We start from the raw sequence: 26769 nt of genomic DNA, 5'->3' as shown, positions 1-26769 counted from the left end.
TTAGGTCACAGGAGATAATGGCCTTGAATGGAATAATGGGACGTAGCCCTTTTCCTCTCTCTTGATTCTTGGCCACCAGGACATGAACAGGTCTCACCAACCACAAGCTCCTGCCATAATGTATTGCCTCAGCAGATGCTCAAAGCAAGGGGCCAAGGACTTATGGGCTAAAAGTCCTGAGATCACAAGCCAAAGTAAACCTTTCCTCCTTGAAGTTGGTATTTTGTCTCAGTGATTCAAAACTAGCACAAATTTAGAATAAAATATTTTAATCACATAAAAAACCTTTCTTTTACCACTTCTCACTTATAATTTTACATGGTCCATTTGCTTTCTGTGACCTTTTCTGGGTACACATACAGAAGATTAAACACTGTCTACCCAATATCAATTAAATTGAAGCTCGGGTGGGAAAACCTAGATATCTGGACTTTTTAATACTGCACAGGTGAGTATCTGTGTAGTCAATTTAGGGAACAAGTGACATAAAGTCATGTAATGCAAAATACAGGATCAACAATCTTTTTATATTTAAAGGGAAGTGGGAAGATAGTGACAAATTAGCACTGTTAGCTTGAGGTCTATAAATTAATGTAGACATGGCTGTTTTGTATAGTCATTCACCACAAGGCATAGTGCCAAATGGAATGGTTTCTTCTCATCTTCACATAAATGGTTAGTAAGTATCAAGAGGTCAAAATATTTTCTGTTCATACAAGACTCTTAGCTACTGGGAACAGGCCTATGTGAAGTAGGAACCCCCTTCATCATACAGTTTTTGGGAGGTACTAAAACACTGTTCCTTCTCTTCTTTCCTTTTTAAATCCTGAGACAAAGAAGCCCATTATATCCTATCATAGATTTCCTCTTCTTTTTTTTTTTTATTTTTTTCAAGACAGGGTTTTTCTGTGTTAATAGCTCTGGCTATCCTGGAACTCTATAGATCAGGCTAGCCTCATACTCAGAGATCTGCCTGCCTCTGATTCCTGAGTGCTGGGATTATAGGCATGAACCACCACTGGGTTTCTGCCATAGATTTCTTACTGTTGAAACTTCCTTCTATGTGGTCTTTAGAAGCCTTGATCAAATCATCACAAATTGGTGTAACAGTATTCAATTATTAGGAAAGTGGTGAGTATGTTTTAATAACAAGAATTACTTTTCTTCAACATTTTAATTCAATTATTAGGGAATATCAACACAGTTGATAAATTGTAAAATGAAAAAAATTGGCAATATTAATGTTCATTGGCATTGGGGGAAGGGAGTCTTCGTAAAATACAGTTAGGATTTCTGCATGCCCAAGAGTATGTGATTCACAGGCATCATAGGTGATTCTGTTGCAAGTGATGAATGTACAAACTGAGAAATGAACATTGCTATTCACCAGCAATTTTCAATTTTGTCCATCAACAGCACAGCACAACCCAGCAACAACAAAACCAAACCTACAAATAAAAGACAGCAAAACAAGACAAAATCCTTCCCTAGAGTCTCCCCTAGACAAGTTAGATTGGAATTGTGGGAATTGGGCCCAAGTCCCAGCGTTTTATAAAAGTTTTAGGTATAATCAGAGTTGTAAGTTATGTCCCTCCATCATAAGTGCTACTTATGGAGAGGGACTGTGGGCAGTCAGAAGGCAATGGATGCTCAGTAATGGCTTGTGATTAAGACTTGGATTCACTTCCTTTGCGGTATTGCTGGAGGTTAGTATGATCTATGGTCACTTGATCTTCGACAAAGGAGCTAAAACCATCCAGTGGAAAAAAGATAGCCTTTTTAACAAATGGTGCTGGTTCAACTGGAGGTCAGCATGCAGAAGAATGCAAATCGATCCATTCTTATCTCCTTGTAACTCCAAGTGGATCAAGGACCTCCACATAAAACAAGACACACTGAAACTAATAGAAAAGAAACTGGGGAAGACCCTTGAGGACATGGGCATAGGGGAAAAGTTCCTGAACAGAACACCAATAGCTTATGCTCTAAGATCAAGAATTGACAAATGGGACCTCATAAAATTACAAAGTTTCTGTAAGGCAAAGGACACTGTCAATTGGACAAGACAGCAACCAACAAATTGGGAAAAGATCTTCATCAAGCCTACATCTGACAGAGGGCTAATATCCAATATATACAAAGAACTCAAGAAGTTAGACTCCAGACACTCTGGAAATCAGTCTGGCGGTTCCTCAGAAAACTGGTCGTGACAATTCCGGAGAACCCTGTTATACCTCTCCTGGGCATATACCCAGAGGATTCCTGGCATGCAATAAGGACACATGCTCCACTATGTTCATAGCAGCCTTATTTATAATAGCCAGAAGCTGGAAAGAACCCAGATGTCCCTCAATGGGGGAATGGATACAGAAAATGTGGTATATTTATACAATGGAATACTACTCAGCAATTAGAAACAATGAATTCATAAAATTCTTAGGCAAATGGATGCAACTGGAAAATATCATCCTAAGTGAGGTAACCCAATCACAAAAGAACACACATGGAATGCAGTCACTGATAAGTGGATATTAGCCTATAAGCTCTGAATACCCAAGACACAATTAACATATCAAATGATTTCCAAGAAGAAGAAAGGAGAGGGAGGCCCTGGTCCTGGAAAGGCTTGATGCAGCAATGTAGGGGGAGTACCAGGACAGAGAAGTGGGAGGGGGTTGATCTGGGAATGGGCAGAGGGAAGAGGGCTTATGGGACTTATGGGGGGTGGGTAACCGGGAAAGGGGAAATCATTTGGAATGTAAACAAAAAATGTAGAAAATAAATTAAAAAAAAAAAGGAAATTCAAATCTGCTCCATAGGATTTATAAAATATTGCCACATCATGCTCTGTATAGTTCTGCCTTGGAGAAAAGTTCCATCCTGGTTAGGCTATGCTTTTCCATGCCCATAAAATCTCAGAGTGAGCGCCCACTCTGCTAGAAAGTAAAGAAGAAATGTAGGAGCCTGGCACATCTCCAGGCTCTGTGGGAAGAGGACAGTTCTGAGCTGAAAACTGACAAGTCAAGGTCTTCTCTGCATGTACTATGATTCTGTGGTAAAATTCAAATTCCGGTGTCCCAAGATAACCCCCTTTTTCTTAGCACAGGGAAAATTCAGCTGTTTATGGGAATATAATCTGAGAATTCTGCCAAGTGTTTTGATAAGTAAAGTACTATTTATTGATTAATTATTTTAAAAATACTTGATTATCTTTAAGTCTGCAATTGTTGGTCCTGGATACCTAAAACATAGTCAAATATATTCAGTTTCACTTTTTAGATGGGAACATTTGCCTTACAACAGATATTTTCTAATAGTTACTTCCTTACAATTGCATCTCCTAAAATTTCTCTTTTTAATCAGAAGAGATAAACACTACAGTATGAGTCAGAAAAGAATGTGTCACCTTTCCGAATGCTAAAAGTATACAATGTACTTGGATTAAGAATTCAGATATTTCATATTTTTTTGTGCTTGATATATTCAAAATTTTAAACATGTCATAGACTTATCTGACTCTGAAAATAACTTCATTGCACAGAATATTAATACTTCAGAATAGCACCCATAGCAGTAGAGTAGTAAAAATGATAACTCTAAAACTGTCACTAATTGAACACTTCCTTTGTGGTAAGCTGTTATAATTGCTTGACTGGGATCAACTTATTACACCTCCCATTTCTGTTGCTCAGGACTGTACTATAGGTAAGCAAACCAAGGAGTTTTATAGATAAATAGGCACAGAGGGGAAAAGCAGAAAATAAATTGTTTGTGTTTTTGTACTAGGAAAGAGGTTCCAAGGACTCATGCATGATATGGTAGGTATTGGTACCTGCCTTTCATCCCTCAGACCCACATGCAGAAGGATTGAATTGACTCCCAAAAGTTATACTCTGACATCCACATACATGCTATTGAACTCTCTCTCTCTCTCTCTCTCTCTCTCTCTCTCTCTCTCTCTCTCTCTCTCTCTCTGTCTCCTACCCATCAGTGAAACTAAAAATGAATAAGAAAATCTACCCAAAATATTTTGTAGCATAAAAATAACTAGGTTTTAGATAAGAAAATTCAAAATGGTGTGAAAATTATAGATTTTTAAATCAACAGTGAGAAATACAGTTGCAGGAATACCGAACATGTTTCTGTGTTATTTGTTGTCTATTTGCACTGTACCTCTAAAAGCCATCCTGATGTGGAAGGATGGGTTTTGCTGAGAATGGAGAGAAGCTTGAGTTTGGCATAATTCCAGAATTGGAGTCTGATATGGAAAGAGGTATATTATGCTGTGAATACTAATGGAAGTTTATGCATTGCCTGCTTGAAATGTGGAGGAAAACACAGTAATTTATGGAAATTACATTGTGCCATTTTATTGAGGCTAATGGACTGTGGCTATGTCTGTCTGATTTTAAATCAGGCCTGCATAACATAATCTAGTCATTGTGGCCATCTTAATAGTGACTCAGATCATCATGTGGTTGATCAGAATGACTCAGCTGACATTGGTTGTTGACATGACTGAAAATAAACCTAAGTGCAAAATGGTCATTTTTGTGGCCTCCTGTCTCCTGGTTATTGCCTTTGGCAATTATGTGGTTAATCTCATGGCATAAAGTCAGCTCTCTGCATCCTCATATTCCCATGTACACATTCAACCTGCTGCACATTGAAAATATTTGGGAAAATGCTGTCTTCAGTAAATACAGACAGACTTGCCCCCTTACAATTCCCCAAATAGTAGTCTAACAACTATTGTCATAGTATTTCCATTGTTTTAGGTATTATGAACCATCTAGAGATTGTTTAATATACACAGGAAATACATATATAGAATATGCAAAAATGCTGTGCCATTTTATATAATGGACTTGAGCATCTGCAGGGTTTGGTATCTGACAGGAGTCCTGGAACTAATCCATCAAGTTGCAAGGAATGTTGGTATGGATAGGCATGACAAATTTGAGAGACTATCCCCATGAAACTGACACAATAGCTTTACAAACCTAAACAGTTTGGTGCTATCAGTAGAGAATGCAGGAGATTGCATTTGATATTGTCTCCTCAAGACAGTAGTAGATTTGACAAAGGATTTAGTGGAATTTCTATCATCCTCTTCCATTTTCCTGGCATGCATGCTTAAATATTTTTACTGAAGAAAAATGTAGTGGAACCCACAGGGAAGAAGCTACACAAGCATTTTTGTATTTCCCCTTTTCTCATTAGTGAAACTACAGCCACTTAAGGCCACATTTCACACGGAGACTAGATAAAAAGTGACTGATGGGTCAACCCCGTCACATTTTATAAAGGGTCTATTAAAATAAGACAAGACTTTAGAGTTGAATTAGAAAGACCCATCATTTCCTAGTACCTTTCTTTCCATTAATGTAGCTGCAAAATGCTTAGCATTCATTTCAAGTAGTTAAGTTGCACAAGACTGATTTCAAGGAAATGGCTGCAAAATGCTGCACACTTAGGCTTTAAAAACACAAACTAGTGTGCATGGCATGCCTTCACAAAAGGGGAAGAGCTAGGAAGTTAATGAAAATAAATTGTTAACAAAAGAAAACACACACACACACACACACACACACACAGAAAATCTGTTGCCAAATCCATATAACAAACAGCAGATAATGCTCTTCTTAACTGTAATAATAAGAAACTGGAGTTCCTACATTAATAACAGAGTGTATTTGTGACATCAGAAATGACAATAAAAGCGAGTTATAGACCATAACCTTCATCCTATTCGTAAATTTTGTAATCTGCAATATTTTAGTTTTATGAGATGGTGAAGCTAAGGGAAAGCCAAAGCCTTTGCCTTCAGCCAAATTCTTTATTGTTCTTCCCTTCTGTTTCTGACATAGTCATCATTTCAATCCTCCATTCACTGCTGGGACTATGATAGAGTCTTTTTTTAAAAAATGTATAGAATCAATCTTTGTTTCTTACAATCTTCTCTGATGAAAATAAGTAACCAGGTCCCAAAGACTGTAAACTACAGCTTTCAGCTGAAGTTGTGAAGTAGTTGTCATAAAAATCCTGCCCTTAAGTTATTATGTATCACCAAATCACTACTATAGTGAAATGAATTGGTGATAGGATAGAGAGAGTGGTCTATATCATGAGAGGAAAGATATTACTTAAAATGCAGCTCAAACCCCTCACACCTTCTGTTATTCTACACATATCTGTCCTTTTAAAGGAGGATCTATGTGTGTAGAACTCATGTATAAAACTGTGAAAGAGTCCCTGCCTACTTCTTCAAAGGACTTGCTATTTTAAAAATTTAATAAAAAATACCTTTGGAGGAATCTTTGCCCAGTGGTGAGGTCCTTATGTTTCCCTTTGGTAATTCTCCCAACCCTTATGTCATCTACTTGGCTAGCCCTCAGTTGTCCCTGCAGCTTCACAGAAAGTCAGCAGGGGGAGCATTTGTCTGAACTTGGACTGTAGATGGCACAAGTGGCTCTATCGAAGTTTCACAAAAGAAACACATTTCAGATTGTAAAATGCTATAACCTCTTGTCAACGTGAGAGACATATTAGGGAATATTGCACTCAAAGTGCTTTCAAGAACTGTAATCCTTAAAAGCACTAGGAGGCATCAAGAAGGAATGTCATTTCTTGTCTCTCAGGAGAGTCTTGCACTTTTGCTATGGACCAGTACTTCAGCTGGATTCTTCAGTCATTGTAGGAACTGCGACCAAAATCAGTAGTAACTGGTATATACCCTTGACTAGGATGATTTGAAGAATCTAAGTTCATAATAACAATAGCTAACATTTGTTAAGTTCAAAGGCCAGGCAGGAGCTGTGCTTTGCATTTTTTTGATGAGAGACTGAGGTTTAGCAAGGCTTAGTAAGTTGCCCCAGGTTACAAAACTGTTGAGCAGACTGGAATGCAGTGAAGCTAACTTTAGCACCTCCTGCTCAATCCCTCTGCTCTCTCCATCTGGCTGCCCCCACCTAGTGGCCCTCAGCACACGTTCAAGATGAAGAGGGTTAAACTGAATGTGTTTGTTCCTTCTCTGGACTTTTTACCTTCCATACATCAGATGATGTATGAATTACATTGCTTATTACATTGATTACCTTCTTTCACGTTGACTCAGCCTACAGCTTCATGTAGACCAAAGTGATTCACTCAGAACAATTAGAGCAGTTCAAATATCAAACCTAATATCAATGCAGAATCTCAAAGCTTCTAGGTACACGTCATTAACTGCATTTGGTGCCAATGGAATGATGCTAGCAGTTTTTCTTACAATGCCGCCTTATTGCTGATTTTGCAGCCTTATGCTCTGAGTGAGCACATCCTCTGCAGTATTCTGAATGTTCACTGCCCGCTTTTATTAACAACAAATGCTGCATTTCTTTAGGGATAGAAATAGGAAAACAGTTCTTGTTTTCAAGCATGAAGGGAGTGAGGAAACCAACCATGCTCCTCCGGATTGGCAGTGCGAAGTAGTTGTGGAAGCAATTGAATTGCTGGCTCTTCAAAAGCTCCAGGAAGTTGGGTTCCCTTGTGTCAGCTCTCTAGGAATGAATGTAGTCTAAGATAGGAACAGAGCAGCACAGGGGAGAAAGAACAAGAGTTTGGTATTGGAGGTAGATTTGAGTTCTGGGTATCATTGTCAGTGTGAGTAGGCAAATTATTTAACCAGTGCCACTTTCTTCAACTTAGAAGTAGGCATGATGCCTACACTGTGGCAGTGGTTAAAGAGTATGATCCAGGTAAGACTGTAGATAATGCGTCCATGTGTCCATAGTGGGAGACCAGGTAAGGTTGTTGTACTTTCCTCCAGGAAATGGCTTTCCTCCAAGCTTACAGTCTTGGCTTTCTGAGGAGTTTGTACTCTGAGTGAGTGTGGTCATTATGCAAAGTGTAGTGCTGATGCTTTCAGTAAAGGCAACTCTGCATCTTACAGTACAACTATACTATTGTCAGGACTTTCTAAATCTGCTAATAGAGAAATATGTTACAGTGGGGCAAGACTGATACACAGCTGATCACACATATATAGTCAATGGAGCTCTCAAGACAAAGAGAAACATGTTTCTTTTTTAGAGGCATGCCATACATATGCTAGGAAGCATAACATTTTAATAAAAGATTTAAAGAGACAACTTCCTTTGTAGGGCACAAAAGATAGTATCAGAGGAATGATCACTTATAGGTTGGAAAATATGGAGCTCATGGAGGAAATGGTTTCTCATTCAAAAGTGTAATAAAAATAATAGTTGTTACACCAGACAAGTGTGCTATTGGCCTCTCAGTGAGTTGAACCATGGCCAGCTTTAAGAACAATTAAACAGGATAGAAATATCTCGGTGTGCATGGAATACTGTAACAATAATGTCTGGTATAAGTTCGGTTTTTACATTTATGTATAGTGAATCAAGATGGAAAAATGATTTCTTACTGTGGATCAGGGTGAGAAATTTGGCAGTCATTGAATTATATGATGACATCTTGAGCAACATAATTAAATCTATACCTTGGAAAGAAAAGGCATTTGCTATATTTCAGGATCACAGAAAAGTCATAGCTTAAATTCTGCTACCAGGAATTACAGCAAAACAAAGCAAAGCAAAACAAAACAAAACTGGTCTAACTTGTCATTTTTTAGTATCAGCTTTAGTTCTTATTTAATTAATAATGTGGGAAATATTTGTAAAAAATGACTTTTGAAGATTTAAATATGTATTAAATATGTATTACAGTAGGCAGCATTCTCGTGGAAATATCACAAATGTAGTTTTGAAAGTTGACTTACAGAAACCAGGAAAATCTCTCGCCTTAATGGCTTGTCAGCATTGTCTCAGCACAGATTACAAGCCACGTCAGAAATCTTTCAGTTATAGATGCATTCAGAAGCCTTAGACTCTCAAAGTGACTATTTCTCAAAACCCCCAAAAGAAACTAGGAAATCAAATGAACTCCCTGATGATCTCACAAAATGGTACATTCTGAACACAGAAAGAACAGGACATGAAATAATTTGAAGAACCCAACCAAGCAGATTGAGGGTGGCAATTCTTTTTAACAGAAATGAGGGGGAAGGAGTAGTTTGGATGCACGAGGCTTGATACATGCAGTTCTAAAAAGCTGCTGAAGATGGCTATGCTTCAAAGTATGCTCTGCGTGGCAGTTATACTGCAGAGCTTTATTGTATTTATTGTATTTAGTGCACTCAATGGCTAATGTCACAAAGATATGCTGAAAATTGTATTGTCTTTCTGGATCCTTATATTTGTAGTAATATATGTGGAAAAGACAGGAAGAAAGGCCTTGGGTGTCATTCTCAGGAACACTGTCTACCCTCTGCTTTGAGACAGGGTGTATTTTTCACCCATACTTTACAAATTTGGATTGACTGGTTGCCCAATGAGTGCCATGGGTCCCCTACGTCTGGTTTTAGAAGCAGGCAACACCTTGCTTAGCTTTGATATGGGTTCTGGGAATTGAATCAAGTCCTCATGCTTGCAAAGGGACCACTATATTGGTTGGTATATCTTCCAAGCCCCGAGCCATTAATTTATAACTGAAAATGTCTGTATATTTACAGTATTGACTCAGTATTTGGATTAATGCTTACTTTGACCGAAGTTAGGGTGTTTTTTTTAAAAATAATTTTAGTGTTCATTTTGTGGGTGAGGGGTTGTGTGTGTATGCGGTATGTATCTGGCACATGAATGGGAAGTGCCTAAGCAAAGGCCAAAGCACAACATTGGTGTCTTCCTTTATCTCTGTGTGTGTTACTGACTTGAGATGGAGTCTCTTGCTGAACCTGAAGCATAGCCCAGGCTGACTGACCAGTGAGCGAGCGCTCATGATTGGCTTGTCTCCACCCCACAATGTTGGTGCTACAGGCAGACACAGTCATGCCTGGTTTAATCCCTTTTTAATGGGGTCTGGCTACCTGAACTCAGGTTCTCATGCTTGCATGGTAAGTTTAGAGTTCTGTAGCCATCATCATGATCCATTTTTGAAGTGGAGTTTATATCACCCTTTATCAGGATATCAGGATTTGTAGTTAATCCTAGCAGTTTTAGGGCAAGTAAGGCATATGCCCTACATGTGAATATAAGTGGGCATCAAAACCTTATTCATTGGAACAAACAACATTTTATATAAGCAGAAAAAGGTCTGTAATGAACAACATATGAAAAAACTTAAATAAAAGTTGTTCCTAACTCTTATACTTGTTCTGCAAAGGCAAACTTGCTAGACTTTAATCCCACCATTGATATAGTTTTTTTTTTCCTTCTCCCTTCAAACTCTGCCCATAAGTAATTGCCCTTTTTATCTCTATAGATTTTTCTACTGGGGACAAATGCGATGGTCTATTATGGTATATTCAACAAATAGAGAGGAGTGGGGTTTGGCATTTTGTGTTTGAATTATTTCACTTTGGCAGTATGTTTTCAAGGCTCATCTGTACTGTTAGGATGCATGAGTCGTCTGTTCTCTTAAGTAAATAGTATTCCATTGAATGGGTGTGCCACAAGTTCTTTATCCATTTACCAGCTGAACATCTGCTTTGTTTTTATACTTTGTCTATTACAGCTAAAGCTCATATGAACATTCGTACATTTTACTTTGGGCGTATAAATGACAGTAACAGTCTTTTGTCACATTTTAACTCTCTGCCTAACTTTATAACAGATGGCCAGACTATTTTCAAATAAGACGACATCATTAAGGTTTGCACTGATGTTCTAAGAAGTTTTCTAGTTTTAGCTAAGAAACTTGGATAGAGGCTTGCATGGTCCTAGGCAGTCTGAGAGCACACTGCGAAAGGCAATGCTAATAGGGGAAGGTGGGAGGGTTTAAAGAAATGCTCTATCTTCTTTCACATTTTGTCCAGATTTAGTCCCTTGGCAAATGCAAAGATATTTCAGTTCAATTAATGAGGAAACTTTCATAGGAACATTACGCAGCAGTTAACGTTATCCCGAATCTGGGTGTCTATGAGCATCACAGCAAACCTTAGGCATTCAAGCACCGCCAATGACACACTCACCTCATAGACATAAGCACACAATATGCCGTGATGACAATTTGTCATTGGATGGAATGTTAAATGAAAGAACTCTGAAGTTGATGCAGGTGAATACCAGATGGACATGAGGACAGTGAGACCACAAAATACAAGCAGGTATTCTGTATTACACACAAACAAACCTTGGAGAAATATCACATCCTTGCTGCATAAAAGCACCCAAGGAAAACCAAAGACTGTTAAATATTCCAAATTCATTGGGAGGATCAGGAGGGCTTTGTGGGTCGCGAGGTTCTTCATTGTTGTCTTCCAAGTGCCACTCGTAGGGGCTAAATCTGCTGACTAGGAAGAGAACTACACTGACTCCAATGTAAGCGAAGACAATGCACATCCAGATCTCATAAGCTAAAGGATCCAGGAATGAAAATACGCCTGGCTTTGATTTCTGAGGCTTCTTTATCATGATGGAGATCCCCAGGCTCATAAATGGCTTTGAAAAATCTATGACTTCTTCACGGACCAATGTTATGGTGAGTGGAGCAACAGCTATATCAGCTCTCTGAAAAACAAAGACAGAGAGCACTTTTACAGACAGCAGTTCCTTTATCGTTTTCATTTAATAAATGTCTTTGGTGGAAATATAGTATATTCCATCACTGTAACCAACTGATTTGTCAATGCTAAGATTAGAGAAGCAGGGTCATTCAGTGGGTTCTAAATTGCTTTATTTTGTTGGTCAAATAATGAAAAGCCCTGGTCTTTTGTCCTCTGAAGCATCTGGCTTAGCAGAACTGATTCCATTCCCCCCCCCCCCCGATTTCCTTTTGCTATGTCATGCCTCAACTTGTACTTCCTTATGACATATCTAATCTAACTTTTGTTTTCTTATTTTAATATTCATAGTCTTATGTCTATCTTCCTTATTTTTAGTGGAATTTTTGTATACTGTGCACATCGACCTGCATTTTTTATATTTTCCTTCTTTTCCCTTGTAGTATTCAGAATAAGTCTAGGCTGCTACCTTGTCTGTTAAAATATGCATCATTTGAAGACAGAGACCCAGCATTTGGTTTTGTCTCTATTATTGCTGTAGTACATTCTATATTAAAAATGTATTTGCCTTAAATAGTTGCCAACTGTTGAGCACAGTATATGAAAAAATACAATTATTTCTGCAAGAGAGATACAAGGATAAAACAACTATTAGAATATATATTAATTTATCAAGTAAGCTATCTTTTCTGGTGATAATATAAGCACAACATCAGCACATGTCAGACTGATAAATGTTAGCAGTGTACTGAATAATTAACTCATGTAAAGGTATGTCACCTTTTTATATTACTTTTAGGGAAATATGGCATTAGGAATTTCTGCACTTATTTTTTCTCTACAATTGTTCCAATTTAATGCTAGTAGGTTTTAGTGTGGGAAAAGGCTTTAAAATGTACCTGTAGAAACCTGTATGTTACTAGGGGAATAAGTATGGTATATCAGCTCTGATATACCAAAAATGATCAGTTTTTTTAATGTGATAAACATAGTTATGTTTCAATATTTTTACCTGTGGGAACAGGTGAAGGAAGAAGGATGAAGTTTGAAATAAAGTATATTGACCAAAGAAACAGAGAAAGAAAGAAAGAAAGAAAGAAAGAAAGAAAGAAAGAAAGAAAGAAAAGAAATTTACTTTGGTAAATGGAATAGGACAACTCAAGCCATTTGCTATTTCTTACCTACTTCTACTTGTACTTCCTTATGACATACCTAACCTAACTTTTGTTTTCTTATTTTAACATCCATAGTCTTATGTCTATTTCCCTTGTTTTACTGGAATTTTTGTATGAATAAGTGTTCCTTATTTAAGGGGAAATGTAGATGCTCAAGAGTTCCTCACGTTATTGACTGCTTATTCTGTGTGAGGCACTGTGTCAAGCATTTTCTATATATTATTTTACTTCATTTTCCTAGCAACCTTGAGGTTGATACAATGACCAACCTCTTCTAATGATTTTTGCTGTAACAGATAAGGCAGTAACCATGACTTATACTGACCACTTACAAGGGAAAGAGGCTGAGATTAGATCTCTGGTAATGAGATTCAGATCCACTGGCTTCTCTAGCAACCTGTTTTCAGTTGACACTCGCATATATGTACTGCATACTATAATATTTTGATCTGCAATGCAGATGAGTTATCCGTGCTCTGTAAATACCCGCTTACTCCAATTATTGGGTTACTGTAAATAACCCTACTAAAAGTATTGCTTTGCCAAGATGATTGTTGGTGGAATGGTTGCTTTGGCCTGTCATTGGAGCTATCCCAGGAGTGAGTAGCCATTTGTTCATGTCTTCCAAGGGAAAAAAATCATACAACACATATTCAGTTGAAATCATAGGCAGTTCTGTTTACCAAAGACCACTCCTTCCACTTTTTGATCCTTCTATCATTCTACCCATATTGCACCTTTACACATCACCATCAATGTTCTTGAAATACGAACTTCTTTATCTCTGAATGAAAACAGTACTTCCACCTAAAGATCTAATTCTGTAGTCCTTCTGATTGTTGAAATTATTTCTTGAACTGTAAACTTGGCTGCCAGACTCAAATACCTCCTGACAGACATCAACTGTTCATGTGACATCACTGGGCTTTTGCATAGTATACTCTTTCCTTTGGCTCTCTGACACTAAAGATGTCAGGCTCTCTTACTACCTCTATTAATATTATTCTTTACCTCTTTTTTTCTTCCTAGTTTCTATTCTCCACCAAGGTATATTTTGTAATTCCAGAAGCGCCTTTTAGGAGGTAATCACTGAAGGTTTGTAAAATAAGACAGATCATTCAAGGTTCTGCCTTTTATTTTTTCTTTATTCAACATCATCATCTATGGCTTCAACGCCCTTCATATTCCACTCAACTCCTTAATCTTCAGTTCCATACTGAAGATGAGATGAGAGCCAATGACAAATTTTACCTGTTTTATCCTTTGGCTGAGGCTTACACCTGGTCATAGGAACAAAGGCTCCTGATAAGAATGGACTTGGCCAGAAAGCTAGCGGGGTTTTTGGCAAAGATAGCTTGAATCAGCTAGAGTGTTTTCATGCCAAGAGAATTCATACATAAAGGTGCCTCCTCTCAGTGCCAACATGTCTCTACCTCCTGCTCAGAGAACACAAATATGCATCTAGTATCAGTCCCCAATTGATCTCATTTGAATTTAATTACTTAATTTACCATTTTCTTCTTTCTTTAATCATGGAAGTCTTATCCCTTCTAGGACAAATTGCTAAAAAAAATTTCTGTCTTTGAAGGTAGAAGTAAGTGGGTATTTGGTTTGAGAAAATCACTTCATTTGGATTGAATTTAAGGGAACTGAGCTCTTTTCAAGTTGGTACAGAATGGAAGATTGAGGCACTTGGTCCCCTTTAAATGTACAAGCATAGTCCACTTGATATATGGCAAGGTTTGGTGGAGGGGAAGGGAAAGGGTAATGGTGTAATTACATCATAATCTCAGAAAGAAAGAAAGAGACAATGGCTGTAATTGGAAAACAAAGGAAAGCAAAACCAAACCAAACCAAAAATACCCCTACCAAAAAAGTCCACAAAAGAAAATGCTGTAACTGCCACACCCACTGCATGGTAAGCGCCACTAAACACTAACAAGAGGTGGCTAGACAGAGAAGGAATGGTGGTTTATTGTCTAGTTCCAAGGAACATTTAGCTAAATAACAGATTCCCAAAGGAGGACATTCTGAGTTTAAAGTACTTTTGAATCACAAAAAACAACAGGGCTAATATGTTCCCCTCAAGTTCTTGCCTCTTTCCCTCAGAGTAGCATTTCTAATTTCTGAATTTTTTTCATTTTAGACTTTTTGGCCTTTTCCTGCCATTTTTTTCCTTTTATGAGACAGCATGTTACTATGCAGCCCAGGTTAACCTTGAATTTACTGCATGGCTCAGGCTGGCTTCAAATTTGTGGTGATCCTCCTGCCTCAGTCTTGCAAGTGCTGGGAGGGATCTCAGGAGCTTTTCCAAAGGAAATAGACTTTTTTCCCCCTTTGAATGTACTGCCCCACTGGAGGATGAAGGATGTATTAAATCTGGGCTCAATGATGTGGCCTGGCTCCAAAACAAGAATTTACCATGCACCCTTAAGTACTCTTAATAAAGAACTGCAGATTGAAAAGGTCAAAAAGTATAGTTGCAAGTAACTAGAAGAAGGTTCAACCAATAGAAGCTATGAAAGCTACTGATTGAGCCTTCAGGACAGTAAGATGTGTGGGAGACTGTAGCTTGCATTTTCTATCTCTTTTATCCTTTGTGAGAGACAAGTCACAGAAGTAGAGCATCAACTCAGAGGCAGCCTCGGAGAAGCCCTTACCCTCTCCTGCTACTATCCCTTCCTACATATGAAGAAGGGGGAAACAAAATAGATAGAGGAGGTCGATCAAAGGAGGAAACTGGGTGGAAGAGAGGATGGGAAGGGGAGAGAGGCAGGAGAAGGATCATGTGTATGGAGGCAGGGGAGAGAGAAAGGAGATTGGCTGAGGGGTGGGGATAATCTCTAGGACTTGCCAGAGACCTGGGATGAGGAGAGTCTCCAGAGGGTCTAAGTGGGAGAGTAGCTGGTTCCTAGCAGTAGGGGATATGGATCCTGAAGTGGTCACTTCCTGTAGCCAGGCAGGACTCCCAGTGGAAGAATAAGGACGTCAACCCACTCACAAAGCCTTTAACCCAAAATGTGTCCTGCCTACAAGACGTGCAGGGACAAAGACAGAGCAGAGTCTGAGGGAATGGTCAACCAATGACTGCCCAAAATTGAGATCCATCCCATGGACAAGACACTATTGATGACGCTCTGTTATGCTTGTCCTCTAAGATGCTTCACACAACAGCCAATGGAAAGAGATGCAGAGACACTCAAACAGTAGATGGAGCTTGGCAAGGAGTTGGGAGAAAGATTGAGGGACCCAAAGAGGACAGGGGCTCCATAGGAAGAACAAGAGTCAACTAACCTGGACCCTTGGGGAGTTCCAGAGGCTAAATTACCGACTGAAGAGCATACATACATACATGGGCTGGACTGAGGCCTCCTGTGCATATGTAGCAGATGAGAAGCTTGGTCTTCATGTGGGTTCCCCAAACAACTGGGGCAGGGCCTGCCCCTGAGTCTGTTGACTGCCAGCCTGCATGTGGATCCTGCACCCCTAAATGGGCAGCCTTGTCTGTTCTCAGTGGTAGAGGCTATGCCTAGTTCTGCAGCAACTTGATGTGTGGTCTGGGAGTAAGGTGTATGTGTGTGTGGGGGGGGGATTTGACACCCAGAGGAGAGCTTCCCCCCTTGTAAGGGGAATGGGAAGAAGACTTATGTGAGGGCATACTGGGAGCAGAGGAAGGGCTGATACTGGGTTGTAAAGTGAATAAATAAATATATTTAATAACAAAATAAAATCTATCTCTGATTGTAGGTTATTTCAGAGCTTATGATCTGCCTGCCATAATGCCTGTGAAATAATCGGCTTGGTTATCAATGAGAAGACAGAGAAGCAGATTACTAATAAGCGTCCAAGAATCCTTAGTTTTCTGGGGACTGCTGTGGCATGCAGACAACAGGGTTACTTTAAAGGAAAATTAAAGATTTAAGAGGCCAATCATGATGAAAATGTAAAAGAAGCAACTGCCCAAATAAATTAATATTCATATATGCATATAACATGTTTGTGTCAAATCCACCCACCCACCCTGAAATTCCTCCCTTGATATTCATTCTTAATGTAAGTCAGCTGTAACTGGGGCCAAGCGTGAAGGATTATGGCTAGGACTATGGAGGAGGCAAGCTTCTGACTTAATAATCAAGGGTCTCTCTTTTGGTGTCCTAAACCACTCCAGCAGCCTTTTGTCATCAAGCCTGTGCTGCTAACAGCAGCAGGAAAGTCACTTTTAGAACACTAGGTGGGTCAATGCTTGGTATGAGGGTGCTCCAGGTGACAGACAGAAGCCAGCAAATGGTAAGAGCTCAGGGTGAGACTCTACTAGTGTTTTAACTTGCATTTTGACTACTTAAAGGATTTTAATCAAGCAGCTTAAGAATGGCTGTGTGGGCTCAGTAAACACACTAAATTAAGTTTGATTTTTTTTCCCCACTTAACCAGTGGCAAACCCAAGCAACTGCATTATTGAAGGGGATTTAGCTTGAGGGGATTTAAAATCGTTTTCATAGGTGGGCAGCCAAAGTTGTAAATATCACAAAACCTAAATTCCAACAGACTCCTATGCAAAGGGACCATGAACTTAAGAAGCTGTCAAATTTTAAGCAGAGATGATGTTTAGTCCAACTGTAATTTTACAAAATGTTTGAGAATGGGAGGCTTGTTACATTTTAAAGTGTTTTCATCTGATCAGCTCATCTAGAATTTGTAACCCATTTGAAGACTGTGTGAGCAGGAGCTTGTCAGCCACTGTTTCAAAGCCCTTTCTGATAGCAACGGGAGAAGGAAGAAGAAGGAAGAGATGCATCATGCAGACCGGATGGGAAGCAGATCTGATCTGCTTTCTGTTCCTCCCTGCATCAAGCCTAAAGCTCTAGTGGCCTTCAATGGGAATTTCCTCCAGAAAATTTAATGTGTTAGAAAAAAAGAGTGGAGCAGAAGTAAGGTGGACGATAGGAATACAATTGCTGTGTGTTGGGAGAACAGGGATTAAACTGCTTGGTTGGCTGTACTCTATGAGATGTTTGTTGTCTGCCATTGTTAAGATCTGGAGAAAGGGATGGGGGCTATTTAAATCAGGGGCAACAACAAGGAGGGTCACAACAGGATCTCCTCATTTCTTTATCCAGAACAGATGTCCTAGTATGAGCCTATTGATTTGGATTCCTTGTCCTTGGGGAGCTGAGGGATTTAAAGACCCACTAAAGATAAATGGGCATCCCGGGAGCTGGATGAAGTCCCTGTGATGCTAAATTTGGTTGGGAATGTTTCCCCACCCCTCTGCTCAGAATAGCAGACTTTCATGTATCATTAATGCTCTTCCCTGGAGTCTATGTGTCCTTTCAGTAGAAGAGCACTTTTATCAAACCATCAGTCCTTTCTGCCAGAGTCCAGTGTAATCACCTGAAGATTAGGAGTGAATGCATAGCATCTGTTACTGGGTCCTTGCTTCTCTGCCTTTAACTGGGAGGACAGATTGACTCTCTGCCTTTGTTAATGGAAAATAAATCTGTCTTAGGATAGTGACAATCTAAGGTAATTTCTTACAGGCAATGAAATGTCATTGTAAGTACTATCTGCCAAGTTGCCATTTCTCCTGGGAGGGAGAAATAGTTTGGGACACCCAAGGACCATGACTTGGAATCTATATGCTAATCTCATCTTCATTCCTGAGCTTTCTGCTGTTTTCCAAGTCACAGAAGAATCAATCTGGATGATACCGTTCCTGTCCTTTCCAAAAGCAATCCCACATCATCTCTATTCTCAATTCTAGGTACTAAGAACATAAACGATGTGACAGTGGCCCACTGGGAAGTGTCGTCTTCATAACTGGGGCTCCAATGTTCTCCTAGCCCATTTTTTGCCTTTTTTTTTCTTTAAATAAACCCTGTTAGGTCATATATCTTCTCTGAGGACAGAACCTTCCAGCTATTTACATTGTATTTTTAAATATTTCAAGAGATAACTAGAGATTAGTATTGCATTGCCCTACAGGGTACATAGAAATGTAATGAGTATCTTAGATGGAATCGCTCATAATCCAGCTAGGATGCAAGCCGTTTACCCTGAAGCCATGAAGAAATGACATAGCTGACTGCAATAATATCAAGATTCCCATAAGCTGAGAAGCTTAGTGAGCTGAGTCAATGTAAACCAGTGCACAGAGCACAGGTATACTGGCATGCGAGTTGCCAAACTGTGATTTTTGTGCTGTTGTCAAAATTTGCCACCATCCCTCCTCCCTGTGAAATTGCTGTCACTTTTGTGCTCCAGCAGGCTTCAATTTCTTGGTTTACTCAATGGGCAATGCTAATGTTTGGGCCCTGGTGGGTCTCCTAGTCATCTGTGAAAATGAATTAGATGTTTGGCTAAAGAATATTTAAGAATCCTGATAGCCACAAAATGTTCTTTAAAATGCCCTCTTAAAACACTTGCTATTTGGGAGCAGTAAAAACTGGTGGTGTGTGAGCCATTTGAGCTGGAATGATTACTATGTGGCAGTGTTACAGAAATCCAGCTCAAAATCAAAATTGCTAAAAGCAGGTGGACAGTTTCAAGACCACAATGTTCTGAAGGGCTTACGTAATGAGGAACATTGTATGCTGCTGACGTTTGTTTCAAAAATAACCTTCTTAGAGATACAAGGTGCCCCAACATCAACTTTGATTTGAGTTTCTTTAGAGGAAAAAAAATTCAGGAAGCTTCTGAAAAGAGACTAATTGACTTCTTTATTCTTCACCAAACTTAATTCCTTTTGACTTTTTCTTGAGACTTCATCGCAGATACAAAAAATGTCTTTGGCAAAGCTTTCTCCAGCTCTGCCTTCCTTTATTGTTTTCCTGCTCTAATCCATAGTATATACTAAAGGTATAGGAGTCGGTACTAGAAAGATGAAGCTGGGCCTATCTGTGTAGTTTCCCTGCTAAATGCAAGTCATAATTTTCCTGTTCTCCATCTTTTGTCCATTAAGCACTCTGGGAAATCATCAGACAGTTTTTTTTTTCTCTTTCTTTTTCTGAAGCACCTTGCAAACCACAAGAGGTCAGGACTGCCAGAAATGCAAGCTTGTGTTTTCATCCCTGCACCATTTCTATCATATATAGAGATGTTGAAAAGTTTCTAATGCCAAAAGATTAAAACTTTTCCCTGAAGGTGAGGGCACATTTAGCTTATGCTATCCTCCTCTCTGACAGCAAGCTCTTCCTCCTAGCATGACAGGAAAGTCTAGTTTTTCTATTTCTAGGTTTTAGAGGAAAGTGTAGTTTGACAGTCTACTTCAGTGGAATGGTTTGCTGTCAGTTGTCCAGAATCACTTTGTATTATTTAGCTTAGAAAACATCAGAGACTTCTTCTAGGTCAGGAGAGGGGAGAGGATGTGCCTTTAAGAGTCTTCCCTAGCAGAAAGGAAAACTCTTCCCAGAGCAGCAGGGGAATGAGAGAAAGGTTGCTTCAGAAATCTCACCTTTGCGAAATTGAGGAGATGAAGTCTGAATTACTAAACAAAGCACTTTGTATTTCTCAAATTCCCTCACAAATAGCTGAAGAAGAAGAAGAAGAAGAAGAAGAAGAAGAAGAAGAAGAAGAAGAAGAAGAAGAAGAAGAAGAGAGAGAGAGAGAGAGAGAGAGAGAGAGAGAGAGAGAGAGAGAGAGAGAGAGAGATGTGTAGAGATTGAATCATGGAGTAGAGGGGACATCCCAGAGGAGAAACCAAAACACCATGAGAGTGCTGCATTTCATCTGAACAATGTCAGGAAATCTCTTATTCTACATCCCCATGCCGGACATTTTGCTCAATGCTAGGAGGGCACTGATCTATTTCCAGACTGTGCTAGGTTTCTTTGGAGACACTACAGGGCTCTGACCATTCTGTTTTGATGGGCTGGTGAACTGATGGGCTAGATCAGATAACTGGAACAAAATTAATTTATACCTCAATTTCTTGCCATGCTACTAAAGCCTCCATAACTTCTCTCAAGAATGGGCAAGGCACCAAAAGACTTTCATAATAAATTTCAAATGTTATTCCAGATGGAATGTGCCCCAAACAACTTTTGCTATGGGATAGTATGGTGAACTTATTAAAAGCACATGAACCTCATAGATCCAAGGCACTGTATTGTTGCTGTGGTCAGAATGTTTGTGCCTCTCTTTATATGCTGAAATTGTAATCTGTAAAGTAATGTTATTAGGAAATGGGGTATTTAGGAAGTGGTTACTCTATGAAGCAGAATCCTCATGAATAGGATATTTATATAAGAGGCTTCAGAGACTAATTGCCCCTTCCCTAATGTGAGGGTGCAACAAGTAGGTCCAATTTATGAGCTATAAAGCTCATCATTACTAGACAATTAAATCTTTGACCATGAACTCAACCTCAAGAATAGTGAGAAATCAATATCTGTTGTCTGTAAACTACTAGTCTAATATACTTTCTTATAGCAGCCTGAACAACTAAGCCCTGCAGGATGTTTGGTCTTTGGAATGTAAGTTCCATTCTGAGCTTAAATAGTCTCACATATACAATGAGGTTACTAATGGAACTTCTCCAAAGGCATGTTGTGAAGATTAAGGTACAGAATGCCTGTAAAGTACTTAGCACAGTAGGCTGCAGCCAGTGAACTCTCTATAAGTGCTAGCTAATAATAACAAAAATACTGCCTATTTTCCCACCAGGAACTAACTATAATGAATCTTTGTCAACCATTATTGTATACAGGTATTGATTCATTAGGGCAAAGAGTAAGTTTTCCCTATGTAATGTACTAAAGTGCAGGGAGAGCCATAGGCAAGACAATACGTTTTGAGTGTTGGGGAGATAAGGGACAAGAAAGAGAAAACATTGTCACCTGGAAAGTGAGAGGCTAGTGCTATGTCAAAATGGTTGAGAGCAGCTTAGGGTCCTCTGAAATCAACTGAGTTGTCTTTCCCTCTCTGGAAGTGGAAAACCTCTTTTTCATCTCTCACTTCACTTGTGTCTCATCTGCAACTCAGTCTGCCCCAGTTCCCAGGGCCAACCTTGACCTAAGACAGGTGGTGATTGGTTCCAGCCCCACAGATGGAGGCGGGGGTTCAAGTTACTGTGCTGTTTGTCTGGCAAGAGGACAGTGTCCCAGTTTTGATACCTGGGGCCCAGCCTCATTTTAAGCCTTAGTTCCCATTCTGTGTCCTCATTTTTAGAAATGAGCTCCTTCCTTTATGCTAGTTTCCAAAGGCCTATTCTAAAAATCATAGAGTGACCCCAGTAGTCTCTTATGATTGAGTGACACCCTATTTGTGCTGGCTACTACTGGAGTCATTTTCCTGATCCTTCATCTACTAGATACATGGGTCTTTGCTTCTTAGCAACTGTGACTTTCTCAAAACACATACCTCCAATTCATTTATCTTCTCAGTATCTGTTGTTTAGACAGGTATCAATCATAGCAAGGGATTCTTTTACAGTAGAACTAAATATCTTCTGATATTTAGATCTGAACTTTGGTTATTAGGGATTGGTTTATAAAATGGGTAGTTCTGATGGCCAAATTGTACCTATCCTTATATACTTCATTGCTCTGCCTAAGATCTGCTCTTCCCTGAGACCAAAACCATTTAAAACATAGTCACCAAGGAGTTGTGACAATATCATTTTAGTCTTCTTCAAGTTTTATCCTGTTTTTGAAAGTGTAGGATTGCAATAATGTAGATCTGATTTGCTAGTGTAAAACTAGAGGTAGGGATGCAGATAAATTATAGATAGATGGTAAAATTATTAACTAAGATAATAATGCCGATGATTGGGACTAAGAGGGCATTTAGATTTGAAAGACTTAGTAGAACTCATACTGCAAACTGGTTCATTAGACACAAGGGGACCAATGAGGAAAGATGGAGATACTGCTAAGGAACTATATGGGTAGGTGGTTCTGGTATCTGATTCAGTGAAAGACAGAAGCTATAAGGAATAGACTCTCAATAGAGGGCAGACTGCTTAATGTGGCCAATACATTCCCTCAGTTTTATTTTCCTTTTTGTAAAATAACCTTGTTACTCAAAGGATGCTACTTATAGTCTCCCTTTCCTGACCTCAACAGCATGGGAAACTATTTGTCTTTATAGACTCATGAAAACTTTGAAATCTGATAATCTTAAGATTGAACTTTAGATCCTCTGATTTTCTCGTTATCCGAAAAGCATAGAAATAGATAACAGTGGAATTGAAAATACTTACTCCATAGACAAGTTCCCCAACCATGCCATTCCATATTTTAGTCTCTGGATCTCTTGCGCCATATTTCCCATCACCGACAATAGACAATTTGTATTTGATCCTTACGTGTTTGGCTATTTCATAGGCTAAATCAACACAATAGCCTTCATAGCGCTCATTTCCTTCCAGTTGCTCATGATTCTTTTTATACATCACATATGGTGATTCCTTAGAGACCAGAAAAAATGAACAAAAGATTACTCTTTCTCATTTATTTTTCCAAGATGCAGTGATAGGAAGACACTTTCCTCTCTGTTCCCACCGAGGCTCTGTGTATGGAAACAAATTTTTTTTTTTAAAAAATTGTCTTTTCAGAACAAGGGGCCACTCCTCCGTTCTTCTTGTACCTCATTTGATGTGTGGAATATGTTTTGGGTATTCCAGTTTTCTAGGTTAATATCCACTTATTAGTGAGTGCATACCATGATTCATCTTTTGAGTCTGGGTTACCTCACTTAGTATGAGCAGTATAGAGCAAAATCAGAACAGGGAAGTGGGAAGGGTTGGGTGGGAAAACAGGGGGAGGGAAGGGGACTGATGGGACTTTTGGGGAGTGGGGGTCCAGAAAAGGGGAAATCATTTGAAATGTAAATAAATATATCAATAAATTAGAAAAATAGAAAAAAATTTGTCCACAATATTTTTCCTTTCATGTTGATATCACATGTGCTCAATGTCCTCCCCATTAACCTCCCCCCCATTAACATATATTTGCTCTCATGGGTCTGTTATCGAGTTTCCTGGCCTTTACTCATACTTATTCCTATATTTAATAACTGCAAATGAGCATCTGAATATGAGAGAGAACATGTAGTATTTGTTTTTCTGAGCCTTACTTATACTACTTAGTATAATATTTTCAAGTTCTGAAAACTTTCCTGGAAATTATGCAATTTAATATTTTTTTATGGGTGAATAAAATCCCATTGTGTATAATGGCATTTTGTTCATTATGGAGAGGTGCTTGAGGGTTCCTGAGCAGCTGTTGTGTTAGAACTTCTGCATGCTTAAACTCAAGACTGGCTGAATAATATTTTTAGAACTGTTTGGGATACTTAGAACTGAAGAATACTTTTAGAAGGCTGTTCAGAAAGCCTCCCTTCTGTATGTCCACACTTACCAGAATGGTAGTCACTACAATGGTCCTGTTCTCTGCGGATGAGCTGTCATTGCTGATTTGTTGATCTGAGAAGGGCACAAACCTTTCATACTCGTTCCAGTAACCAGCCTAGAAAGAACAGACATTTTATCTGGATGCCCACTATTTCTCTCAAGAAATACTAAGTAGATTTTAGGAAGCTTGAGATTTACAAAGATTGGCACACTATTCATATCTATGTTTTTACTGCCCTCAGGAAAAACAGTATAGACACAAAGGTGTGTTTGCTATTCCTTTATCTTGAGGATTCCTTTCCTCACTTCACCTTTGCCGGCAATTCTGCAAAACACTTGAGCCTGCTGTGTAATGGCCACTTTTTCTATTATTAAATCTCTACAGCAGAAAAATGTTTGGAATTGCAGAAAGCTGATATATCGGAGTCAAAATCCAGTTTGTGGCTGGTAGATATGATGCACGATAGTTTATATTTTAAAGGTTTATTATAAAGCTACAAAATCCCCCTTATGTCTAACTCAATTGTTAGTGAGGTAGAAGCTAACTGGCCATATACAATTCAGTTTTGAAGAAAGATATTTTGTCTCAAGTACTTTGGGTGGTGGGTTGGCAATGACCTACTTTCATTCTTGTTTGTTAAAAATCATATGTGCCTAGGAAGATTCTGTTTAATAGCATGCTATAAAGTTTGTGATCCTTTCTCTTTGCTTAGAAAAATTGTTAATAACTTGTGAGTCTATCACTTTTATAGGAATTAGAGCATCATCTTCCTTAATAACATATGGTTAGATCATTCTGATTACAAAACTCTATGTATCTTATTTCTGTTTCTCAGCAGCTGGAAAGACAGAAACACCAAGTGGGACTTTCTTTGAATATTTCTCACACATCTTGTGTGGGCATGCTCTCACCTTTGGAGAGACATTTCTCTTATTGTCTGTCTTGGCTACTTACTTTTCGAGAGCCTGAGACTTTCATTTCATACACATCAATGGTATAATTTGTCCTACGTCCATAAGTGTCAAATTGGATGTTTCCTGTCATTCCTTGTACTTGCACCTGGTAAAAAAGCAAAAGGTGGAAAGTTAAACTAGCTTTTACATTGTTGACTCTAGGTCTCTAGGATAAAATCTTTGAGGATTTTCATTTCAGGTCATTGAATTCTATGTAGCAGATTAAGTCTTCACAGAGCTTTATTTTTTTTTTAACAATGTGTTCTTGATATGCTTTTAAATTATGGAACTTTAGGTGGTTATTAGAAGTGATTACCTGAGTAATGTAGTGAGGTGTCTTTAACTAATGCTTCAAAGACTTGAACATTTCTTATTGATTGATTGATTGATTGATTGATTGATTGAAAAGCATGCTCTTATGTTCTTTTATTGAAAAAGGAAGTAAAAACATTTTATGATAAAATTGAAGATTTACATGGAAAATATTTCTGATAAAATAGAAGAGATATATAGAGAAACACATTAAAATTGACAATTTTCATGGAAAATTAAAGAGTAAAATGGTAGACATAAAAACATTGCTAAATTAATTGAAAAAGTAAGTAGAAATATTTTATGATAGAATTGAAAATTTATGTGGAAAATATTTATGATAAAATTGTAGAAAAATATAGAAAAACCTGTTAAAATGGAAGATTATCATAGAAAATTTTATATAGATATAATAATGGTAGGCATAAAAGTACTCCTAAGTTGATTGAAAGTGGAATTATAAACATTTTCTGATAAAGTTGAAGATTTACATGGAAAATATTTCTGATAAAATTGAAGAAATATATACCATGTATGTATGATGTGTTCGTTAAAGCTTTTTAATCCAAATAAAAACAAGAGTTTGCAAAGTGAAAAAATTGAAGGAATATATACAAAAATATGATAAAATTGAAGATTATCATGGAAAATTATACAGATAAAACTTGAACATTTCTAATTGCCCCTTCTTAAGAATGTACTTTAGGCTGAAATAGGTTAATGTATTATTCTGCATTATGAGTTTTTTTGTGAGGCATCATTGTGTCTAATCTTCATTTTCCAATATTTGAAAATAATCTTGTTTCCACAGCAAGAATCAGTAATCCTAACCTGTGAAATGGGAAATCCCAGAAGTACCTATTTCTGGGAACTATTTAGATGATTAAATGTGTTCCAATGTCTGGCATGTAGTAGGCATCACAGTACAGTATAACTATGTTAACATTTAGAATTATTTATTATTCTGTGTGTATTATATGAATATATGTAAACGTAGGTATGTGTGTGCTACAGTGTAGATGGGGGTGAGAGGAGAATTTTCAGGAGTTGATTCATTCCTTCTCCTGTGGGATCTTAGGACTGACCTCAGGTCATCAGGCTTATGCCTCAAGCACCTTAACCCAGGAAGTCTTTTCATCTCCAATCTTAATTAATTACCAAGCAAAGGGACTTTAGCTATATTTTTGAGAGGGTTGCACATTTATGGACTTCTGCTGTGAGGGAAGCAGCCTTTCTCCCTTATTTATGCCAAGGTACAGACAGGTAGCAGAGATCATGGGTGCCATGGAGAGAGTTCAAAGACTGATAAAAATTTGTGAACCTCAAGGAATCAGGAACATTGAATGCTCACAACAGAGACAGAGTGCTAGAGCTCCATTCCTGTTTTGGGATACCAAATTCAGAGTCCACATACG

At 38.4% G+C, this 26769-nt stretch overlaps 1 protein-coding gene across 2 annotated transcripts in view; it reads right to left on the bottom strand.

The window, feature by feature from the left end:
* The window catches only part of Gria3 (glutamate ionotropic receptor AMPA type subunit 3), a 277086-nt gene that overhangs the window by 56654 nt on the left and 193663 nt on the right, over positions 1–26769 (bottom strand). For both annotated transcript variants that reach the window (XM_052171184.1, XM_052171185.1), the window contains exons 8-11: positions 25044–25148; positions 24096–24203; positions 22937–23143; positions 11194–11570 (exon numbers count right to left, since the gene is read on the bottom strand). In XM_052171184.1, the coding sequence (XP_052027144.1) occupies positions 11194–11570; positions 22937–23143; positions 24096–24203; positions 25044–25148 (797 nt within the window). The remainder of the gene's footprint in view (positions 1–11193; positions 11571–22936; positions 23144–24095; positions 24204–25043; positions 25149–26769) is intronic.

The sequence above is a fragment of the Apodemus sylvaticus genome, chromosome X (assembly GCF_947179515.1).
Source record: "Apodemus sylvaticus chromosome X, mApoSyl1.1, whole genome shotgun sequence".
NCBI classification, from domain to species: Eukaryota; Metazoa; Chordata; class Mammalia; order Rodentia; family Muridae; genus Apodemus; species Apodemus sylvaticus.
Note: the sequence above shows the minus strand (reverse complement) of the source record. Positions and strands in the feature narration are given on the sequence as shown.